The sequence below is a fragment of the Oncorhynchus mykiss genome, chromosome 23 (genome assembly GCF_057628025.1).
Source record: "Oncorhynchus mykiss isolate SJ-2025 chromosome 23, ASM5762802v1, whole genome shotgun sequence".
NCBI classification, from domain to species: Eukaryota; Metazoa; Chordata; class Actinopteri; order Salmoniformes; family Salmonidae; genus Oncorhynchus; species Oncorhynchus mykiss.
Genome location: NC_143044.1, coordinates 25,474,015 through 25,484,215, shown reverse-complemented (window position 1 = coordinate 25,484,215; position 10,201 = coordinate 25,474,015). Strand labels below are relative to the sequence as shown.

Here is a 10,201-nt window from a genome sequence, read left to right as displayed (position 1 = left end):
AAAATCAACTTTTATTGGTAGTCTGGTAAACTTTCATTGGTAGTCTGCAACCATAGACCTCAATGTTAACTTTTCTTGCACTGAACATTCCACATTCAATCCATTTAAAATAGAAGTGCAACCACACTTTTACATGTCTTTAAAATTAGATTGGAGACAAAATTGGAAGACATCTATAATTGACAGACATAATGCAATTTTTGCCTGGGTTAATCCCTGAACAAAATAAAAATGGATGTGGTGATCCACTGTGGACTCTGCCTCCTCAGCTAAACTTTCAGTGTCAATCTATCATCAGTAAGTCCACTCCTATTTTATAGAGTTTATCTTGTGATCTCGACAAAACAAGGGATTTTTTAAATGTATTAATATGTCATCTCTGGACTTCTGTACTACGACTCCGATATAAAGTGTTTTTTCTCAAATTTGCCTACTTATATCAGTACACTCGCAACAACCTAAGCATTACGAAACATATATTTGATCAAATAAGCCACAGGTAGAAAATAAGCCATATAATATTTTGTTAAACAAATTTGACACTCTCATTAACTTCCATACAAAAACTCCTAGCTTGGTGAGCAAAACAAAACAAAAACGCCACCTGCTAGAGAAAGATTTTGGGCCCGGTTATCCCTCTCGCTTTGCCTCTTCCTCTCTGTTTGAATGAGTTTAATTCACATTTCAAAATGGGTCAATGTGACACAGTAGACAGACAGAACACACACACACACACACACACACACACACACACACACACACACACACACACACACACACACACAATGTTGTATTAGAGCTTGTACAGTTTGAAGTAGCTTATTGTCAATAAAGCAAAAACAGACACACAAGTCCAAAATATAAATACATCTTTATTTCAAAATCACCAGCCTTTGACAGGAATGCTGAATTTAGTATTTTTTTTAAAAGTCTGTCAAATTGATATACACAGTTAAATACAGTCATTTTGGAAATCAGTTTCAAAATAGCAAGACTGCTCATTATCTACAAACCATGAATAGTACAGTAAAAACAGTCCGTTTCACATGATGTGTATTTTATATTGTTTTATTCCAATAAAAACCTTGAGTTTTAAATGCTGGTTCTAGTTTTTCCTCCTTGATGTAAGTTACATTTTTCAAGTCACACATAAAGGAAGATACGAGAAATCTTCAAGTGAAGCAATTACAAAAGTTTACAGGATCATCTTTTTTCTTACAAACTGTCTTATGTAAATGTGTAAACATTTTAAAGTGACTGTTTTCTACCACATCAGTAACTTGCAACGGCCTACATTCAATATAATGTAATAGACTATATATGTACTGTATATACCTTTCTACTTGTATAAAATGTATTAAATCTATGTGTCAACATACTTATCTCAGAGGAAAGGTCTAAGTATATGGTTTGACTTTGTGAATCTGTTAAAGACACTATTGGAAGACAGCGTTTTTTAGGAGACTGTGTCCGCCCTAGTTGGGTTGAAGCTTGGGTAATGCCCTAGTTGGGTTGAAGACTGGGTAATGCCCTAGTTGGGTTGAAGACTGGGTAATGCCCTAGTTGGGTTGAAGACTGGGTAATGCCCTAGTTGGGTTGAAGTCTGGGTAATGCCCTAGTTGGGTTGAAGACTGGGTAATGCCCTAGTTGGGTTGAAGCTTGGGTAATGCCCTAGTTGGGTTGAAGACTGGGTAATGCCCTAGTTGGGTTGAAGACTGGGTAATGCCCTAGTTGGGTTGAAGACTGGGTAATGCCCTAGTTGGGTTGAAGCTTGGGTAATGCCCTAGTTGGGTTGAAGCTTGGGTAATGCCCTAGTTGGGTTGAAGCTTGGGTAATGCCCTAGTTGGGTTGAAGCTTGGGTAATGCCCTAGTTGGGTTGAAGACTGGGTAATGCACTAGTTGGGTTGAAGCCTGGGTAATGCCCTAGTTGGGTTGAAGACTGGGTAATGCCCTAGTTGGGTTGAAGCCTGGGTAATGCCCTAGTTGGGTTGAAGACTGGGTAATGCCCTAGTTGGGTTGAAGCCTGGGTAATACCCTAGTTGGGTTGAAGCTTGGGTAATGCCCTAGTTGGGTTGAAGACTGGGTAATGCCCTAGTTGGGTTGAATCCTGGGTAATGCCCTAGTTGGGTTGAAGCTTGGGTAATGCCCTAGTTGGGTTGAAGACTGGGTAATGCCCTAGTTGGGTTGAAAACTGGGTAACGCCCTAGTTGGGTTAAAGACTGGGTAATGCCCTAGTTGGGTTGAAGACTGGGTAAATTAACAACCTCACTCACACCTGAGAAACAAAGAGAAAAACAACAGAAAAAAAAGATGACAAAAACCAAACAATCAAACATTTCCAGCTCTGTCTATTAGTAAAATGAAAGCACCAGTGAAATCTTTATCTGCGTTGAGCTGATTTATATTCAGCATATGTTAAGACGGATCAATGCAACAGATGCCTAATCGATTACATTAGTAGCAGTGCTTAACTTGGACTGCACTAGGTGTCGGTACCCCTTTTGGGTGCCGGTACTGTTGATATGTATTTTGTAGGAGCTCCACAATACTTTTGAGCTAATAGTCTATAAGAGGAACAGGAGCTCAAGCTGTAGAACATTTGAGGTGGCAGTATTCAGCTCCGGTTCGCTCCTACCCCAGCAAAGCACTGAGTATTAGTGAATGGGCCTATTATTACATGGTTATGATTGACTAATGTGAGCATGAATTAATACTCAAAATGGTTGCCCCTATCAGAAGAAGGTTTATAATCTGTAGAGGTCTACAGTCTGACTCAATACGTGATAAGCCTACAATGTATGACGATGCAACGATCTGAGGGGTGTGTTATTTTGTCAGCAGCGTCTCTCAAAAATTGAAGAGGAGGCAATGAGAAACAACAAAGGGGTTTGATTGGTTTGGTATCCACTTGTATAATGTATTTATACCCAGCATATGGAAAAACATAACTGTCCATCAATGCCCGAGTCAGTTAAAAAGAGGGTACAGATCTTGTTAGCACCAGTAACAAATATACAGTAATATAGTCACCATTTCAACAGGTTTTATGTGGTCTTTTTTAGCTATGTCTGTATAAAAACATGTCCTATTTAAAACACTCTAGAAGTCCAGACAGTGAACAAACATGATTATCCAGATTCATATAAATCAAGTGCGGTTGACAATAATAAGCACCGTAATCTGACACAATCTTTATATGCAGCATTTCATAATTGCTTAGTAAGCTTGGTTTTGTGTGAGACTGATATGTAATTTATCATTCTACAACAACAAAAAACAACAACAAATACACACAGAACTACTGAATAAAGAGGAGAAGAGGTTTCACACGAGCTGTCTGATATATCTCTCGATCTGTACATATTGGAACAGGACCTTTTTCAAGTTATGAAAAATAAAAAAGTGCTTTTTCAATATGTCATCATATATGTACACTGAACAAAAAGACTAAATCTATCCAGACAAAAACAAAAACGAAAGTACTACTGTTCCTTCATGACCACTAATAGAGGAATGGGGAAGTACTGTTCCTTCATGACCACTAATAGAGGAATGGGGAAGTACTGTTCCTTCATGACCACTAATAGAGGAACGGGGAAGTACTGTTCCTTCATGACCACTAATAGAGGAATGGGGAAGTACAGTTCCTTCATGACCACTAATAGAGGAATGGGGAAGTACTGTTCCTTCATGACCACTAATAGAGGAATGGGGAAGTACTGTTCCTTCATGACCACTAATAGAGGACGGGGAAGTACGGTTCCTTCATGACCACTAATAGAGGAATGGGGAAGTACTGTTCCTTCATGACCACCAATAGAGGAACAGGGAAGTACTGTTCCTTCATGACCACTAATAGAGGAACAGGGAAGTACTGTTCCTTCATGACCACTAATAGAGGAACAGGGAAGTACGGTTCCTTCATGACCACTAATAGAGGAATGGGGAAGTACTGTTCCTTCATGACCACTAATAGAGGAATGGGGAAGTACTGTTCCTTCATGACCACTAATAGAGGATTGGGGAAGTACTGTTCCTTCATGACCACTAATAGAGGAACAGGGAAGTACTGTTCCTTCATGACCACCAATAGAGGAACAGGGAAGGGAAGGAAAAGCACCATGCTACATGTGTTCATTATTTTCACATAAAACTACATACTGTGTAATATGTGGTCTGTTTATCAAAAGTTGCTGCTACAAATGGCACCATTATATAAATCAATCATTGATAAAACTCATCTTGTGAAAAGAGCACTCTTGGTTGAAACAAAGACCTCAGAGACTTAACATGAGTGTTTACTAGTGTAAAATGCTGGTTGACAGTAAAATTGCAGTAAATAGCCTTGCACCAAAAAAAGTACAAAAATAATCAGAATAAATAATCACATCTTGTTTGTTCTTATTAATCAATTCCTATATAAAACCAGTTTAAAAAATTGGTTCTGAGCACCATCTCTTTACATGAAAAACCAGATCAAAATGTTTTATCATCAAATACCAAAACTCACAGTTAAAACCCCACAAATGATAGTCTTCCTCATCACTTTGAAAGCAGAGACAAAGAGAAATAAAAATAAACAGACATACATTAAAAAAAGTAACACAATGAAATAACACATAACGAGACTAGAAGTGTAATGTTGATTGAGGTAAGGCAGTAGCACAGGGTGGTGTGTGTTCAAATGTATTTGTTGTATGTGTCTGTGTGTGTACATAACAGTATCATCTCATGTCCAGCGGTTGTAAGGGCCCGTGACCTGTGTCAGAGCATAAGGGGAAACAGTGACCACCCCATCCCGCGGGACAGTCACTGCCTTCCGGGTAGGAACTGTCAACACACCCTTCTTCTCCTCCGGGCCCTCCTCCTCTACCTCCTCCTCAGGCTCCACACTCTCACTGCCGGCACCATTCCCCCTCTTCCCCTTGACCGGGCTAACCTCTTCCAGGTCTAGGCCCATCCCCAGCCTCTCAGCCTCCTCCTCTCTCTCCCGCTCCCTCCGGGCCTTCTTGGCCTCCCACATGTGCAGGCCGTGGTCGGGCTCATTGAGGGACTTGTGCTGGTAGAAGACCAGGGAGATGCGGGTGGGGTGGCTGCGGTCGGGCCGGAGGATGGGTGTGGTGGCATGGAGCTCTCGGCGGGCGCATTCAATCAGGATGGAACCGTGGGAGGGAGCCACCGCCACCCCGCCGATATCACTGTCCAGGAAGTTGTGCTCGCTGTCCGACCACACCTCTTCCTGTTCCTGTTTGACCTCTTTTGGGTTGGGGAAGAGAGGGGAAGGGGCCTGATGAGGAGGATGGGGGGCACTGTGAGGAATAACATGACCTACATGACCTCTAACCCCGTCCTTGACTCCCAGCTCCGCCTTCGCCCTGAGGAGCCCATTGAGTCTGCTGTGGAGGCCCTCTGGGTGGGTGTGGGTGGAGGAGGAGGGAGGAGGAGTGCTGTGGCTGTGAGGGGGTCTGAGGAGAGGGGAGCAGTGCACCTTGTTGGGCTCCGTTTTAAAAATCCTGGGGGAGTAGTCGCCACCCCGGGGCATTCCTGGGGGGGTCCGACATGTGTCAGGGTCCACAAGCTTCTTTCTGCTGAGTCCTGGGGAGTAACCATTCACAGCCACAGCCTCTTCCATTTTCTTGTAATGGAATGGGGAACCATTGCTCTGGGTCCCTGGTGGCCCTCTGTACTGGGGGGCAGGCAGGCTGAGGCGATGGGGGGAAAGAGACTCCATCCCTGGTGTTGATCTTCCAGGAGGAGTGGGGTAGGTGGGGGTGCTGTGGTTGTAAGTGCTAGGGGAGTTAGAGTCTGGTACATACGCACCCACATTTCCTGGTCTGTAAGAGCTGAAGGACTGAGGCTCTCTTTTGAACAAGGGGGACTGATCTGCTGAAGAAGCACTTTTCAAACCTGTCAAGTTAAACATACAAACCGGGATTAATGATGAGTATTTACATACCACATTTTTCAAGCTTTTTCTTGTACATGATTTTGTAGCAACAATCAATCAACCAATTAATCAATTAATGCACCCACCCCATCCACCCACTCAATCACCCATCCATCAATCAATTGATAAATCAATGAACCAACCAACCAATTGACTAATCATCCAACCAACCAACCAACCAATCAATCAATCAATCAATCAATCAATCAATCAACCAGAGATCTCTACCTTTGTTGGCAGTCTTGACCTTGCCCGGGGTTAGTGGACTCTGTCCAGGCTTCCTGTCCTGAGTTGCAGCTTGTTTGTCAGCCTGGGCCTTCAGCTTGGCCTCCTGCTTCCTCTTACGGGCTGATTTCACCGGCTCAGCCAGCAGACGCACCTGGTGATGATATAAACATGGTCATTAAGGAGAGCTTTTAGTAGATGCTTTTATCAAGAATCAAACCCATCCTATTGACATGTCCTTGACACCAACTAATTTCAATACCAAAGGGTGCATTGGTGACCAACCCTCACCCTGAAGGGCAACTGGATGTGCAGGGTGATTAGTAAAATCAGGTGTGGTAGAGCAGGACTGGAACAAAAGCCTGCGCACCCAGTAACTCTATAAGAGGAGGGTTGGCCACCCTATCTTATAGCCTCTTGGTTCTCCTGGTCGCTACAGGGGGTACGAACCGATTTAGGGTGAAGTTGCCCCTAGATGCTGATCTCTTCTGTCAGTTTCACATTTTCCCACTAATAAGGTTAGGACTGGGGGAGAGGAAGCTGCATATAGATCTTTACCCAGGGGAGACTTAAACCTTGAGTGTTGGAACCTACCTCTCTGGGGAAGGCTGAGAGCACCTGCAGGGCCCCAGTCTGGATCTTGGCCCACTGGCCATTGGCACTGCCAAACTCATCCCTCTGTGAGATCTTATAAAGGGGCAGGACGTGGAGCTGTTCGTCCTCAGGGACGTTACGCACCGCACGGTTGTCCTCCTTGGTTAAAGTGCAAACCTGCAGGACGGTGAGACATTTTACGCAAATGGAAAAGACTAACACAGTATCTCCCAGATTTCCGGGATAAAATGCCTATCTTGGTGGAAGTGAAAACAGGTATTTTTGGTATTTTGTTAGGATCCCCATTAGCTGTTGAAAAAGCAGCAGCTACTCTTCCTGAGGTCCATACAAAACATGATAATACAGAATGACATAATACAGAACATCCTTAGACAAGGACAGAACGACATACATTTTTAAAAAGGCACACGTAGCCTACATCTCAGTGCTTACAGACAAACTATCAAATAGGTGAGAGGCGTTGTGTCGCGAGGTGATATGATAGCTGATATTGATTTTTGTTTCAACTATGGAAACATGTTACTGATTTGATATTGACATTTGTCTAAGATATGTTCATTAATATATTAAAAACATATATGTGTATATATACTGTATATATTTACAAAATAATATATGGGGGATTGGAAATGATGCAGACAATTACAATGATGGTACAATGCTACAATCTCTCTGCAGTATTAAAGCTGACTTACCCAGGCCCCCAAAAATAAAAAATATATGATATGTCCATTAATATGCTGGCACGCAATCAGAAGTGAGTGTCTAAGTATCTGTGTGTGACAGTGAGTGTGTGTGCGTGGGTGTGTGTGCGTGGGTGTGTGTGCGTGCGTGCGTGTGTTTACGTGTGCGCGATTGAGTGAGCGTATGTATCTGTGTCTATTTCTCTGTGTGTTTGACAGTGAATGTGTGTGCACCTGTGTGTGTGTCCATTGACAAACAGTCATGTGAGGGGCGTACCACAGTGCTGCCATTGTTCATGTTGTGTGTGTCTTTGTGAGCGTGGGCACAGAAATCCACACACGCCGTGACCCCGGAGAAAGGTCGGCCTGCCCTCCGACCCAGCCTGCAGTCCTGGCCCGCCTGCTCCTGATCCACCTGGTTTTGGAAAGCCTCCGGGGCCAGTCTCTGGTAGACAGGACCCAGGTCTGTAGCCAGGTTCTGCAGCCGATTCTCCAGCTTCTCCTCCTGAACAACCCACAGACAGACAACACACAGATCAGAGGAAGAGTGGGACAAAAAGGGACAGGAACAGATGAGGGAAAAGGTGTGAGGAAATAAAGGAGAGGCCCCTGGAGAATCTGGGAGTGTTTAAGATAATACCAGTAATGTTTAAGTCACTATCCTCCATGTCACGCGTTGACTGTCATATCAACCTGCCACTAGGAGTCTATTAGCCACTTTAACATGCCAAGAAGACTATTCATATAGGAATATCTATTCTAAACCATTGATTGTAAAGCTATAACAAGGCTTAGATTAGCAAAGCAAAGAGCTAGGGTTTAGGCATATTGGGAAGTGGCTAGGGTTCTTTTCAGACCAGGCTCTCAAATCTAATTCAGGGATGTCAGACAATTCCTAGAGAGTCAAATTGGCTGCTGGTTTTTTGCTCTTTCCCTTAAGCTAGCTCTGATTTAGACCAGGAAAACCAGGTATGTGGACTCCCTAGCTAATCAATGACCTTAAATGAGCATATAAGTGCAAGGGAGGAACGAAGACCTGCTGACACTGTGGCCGGCCCTAGAGGACTAGAGTTTGACACAGTTTGACTGGAGTGTCCTGGTCCTCACCTCCTGCGGCATATCTCCCAGCAGGCGGTACTTTCGGGGGATCTTGCTGCGGGCGAACTTGCAGCCGTTGAAGTACATACTCCAGGAGCAGCCGAAGGAGAACGAGGCGCCACAAGTGTCTGGGTCCAAACCCTGGCACGCACACGTCCGACTGGAGAGACAGAAAGAGGGAGAGAGAGGGGGAGAGGGGGAAGAAGATCCATTTAGATCCTGGCACATAAGTGCAACTGAAGAGAGAGGGAGAGAGACAGGTCACTAAATGCTAGAAAGGAAAGAACTAACTCCTTTGTTCTATGAATGTAAATGTGTATGTGTAAGCCTGTTATTGAATAATACGCATAGGTCTGTTGTTTCAGTAACTCACTCCTCGTTGAGGGCGCAGCGTCGACTGGTGGGGGAGCCGTATTTACAGAGGGTCTGAGTGAGTTCTTGGTACAGACTGTCTGCCACGCCCCGGGGGATGCCCTCCCATGCCAGGATGAGGATCACCACCACGGCACTCTCACAGCGGTGCCCTGCCCGGTGTCTCACCAGACACAGCAGCTTCTCCTCCTCACTGCCCCGACGAATCACCTGGGGGAGAGAGAAGGTTTACTACACAGACATGCAGATGTGTATACGCACACACAGCCATATACGCACCTATACACATACACACGCAGCAGTGTACACACAGGCACGCTGGCACTCATGCACGCACGCACGCACACACACACACACACACACACACACACACACACACACACACACACACACACACACACACATACACACACACACACACATACACACGCAGCAGTGTACACACAGGCACGCTGGCACGCACACACACACACGTAGCAGTGTACACAGAGGCATGCACGCACGCATGCACACACACACACACACACACACACACACACACACACACACACACACACACACACACACACACACACACACACACACACACACACACACACAGGAGGTACTTACCCACTTGGCGATGGGACAACCCTGGGAACTGCGTCCTTCTTTCCCAGTGTACACCACCACCTCCAGCCTTACTGCCTTCCCTTTCTCTCCATACCTTTGAACATACACAGCAATAACATACAGAGCCGGATTATTGCAGGGGCTTACTGGGGATGAAGCCCCTGGGTCCAGGCCAAGAGGCAGCAAAAAAAAAATATATATATTTATATACAGTATATGTTCCTTTTTTTATATTATAATTTTTTATCCAACCACAGCCCACTCCCAATGTTAAAAATACACCAGAGAGCATCCTTTACCCATAGAGGATCAACAGTTTATAAAAAAATAACTATGGATTAAGTTTTGTTACAAGCACATATCTGCCAAAAAGGAAACACCAACACAAATTGTTTGGGCTGCATGCGTGCCAAATAGACTACAGCTTGTTGCGTTGTGGCCATAGACATATAATCCATAGAAGGGTTTTGTAACCCCGTACCCTGGCAATTTGACTGTTAAAAGTCATAGGTACACTAGCAATGGATGCCAATCCTGACTTGAATTGGAGCAGCCATCTGTGGAATATATTTATATGCTTGGTTGCGGCTGTCAGTTTCCTTTTGCAGATTTCAAAATACAATCGTGAGAAAAATGTACAGTTTGGAAA

At 44.3% G+C, this 10,201-nt stretch overlaps 1 protein-coding gene across 2 annotated transcripts in view; it reads right to left on the bottom strand.

The window, feature by feature from the left end:
• Nucleotides 1-852: 852 nt before the first annotated feature.
• The window catches only part of LOC110502641 (methylcytosine dioxygenase TET3), a 48,308-nt gene continuing 38,959 nt past the window's right edge, over nucleotides 853-10,201 (bottom strand). For both annotated transcript variants that reach the window (XM_021580846.3, XM_021580848.3), the window contains 7 exons: nucleotides 9,553-9,646; nucleotides 8,942-9,150; nucleotides 8,578-8,728; nucleotides 7,748-7,975; nucleotides 6,767-6,943; nucleotides 6,176-6,326; nucleotides 853-5,907 (listed from right to left, as the gene is read on the bottom strand). In XM_021580846.3, the coding sequence (XP_021436521.3) occupies nucleotides 4,730-5,907; nucleotides 6,176-6,326; nucleotides 6,767-6,943; nucleotides 7,748-7,975; nucleotides 8,578-8,728; nucleotides 8,942-9,150; nucleotides 9,553-9,646 (2,188 nt within the window). In that variant the 3' untranslated portion in view covers nucleotides 853-4,729. The remainder of the gene's footprint in view (nucleotides 5,908-6,175; nucleotides 6,327-6,766; nucleotides 6,944-7,747; nucleotides 7,976-8,577; nucleotides 8,729-8,941; nucleotides 9,151-9,552; nucleotides 9,647-10,201) is intronic.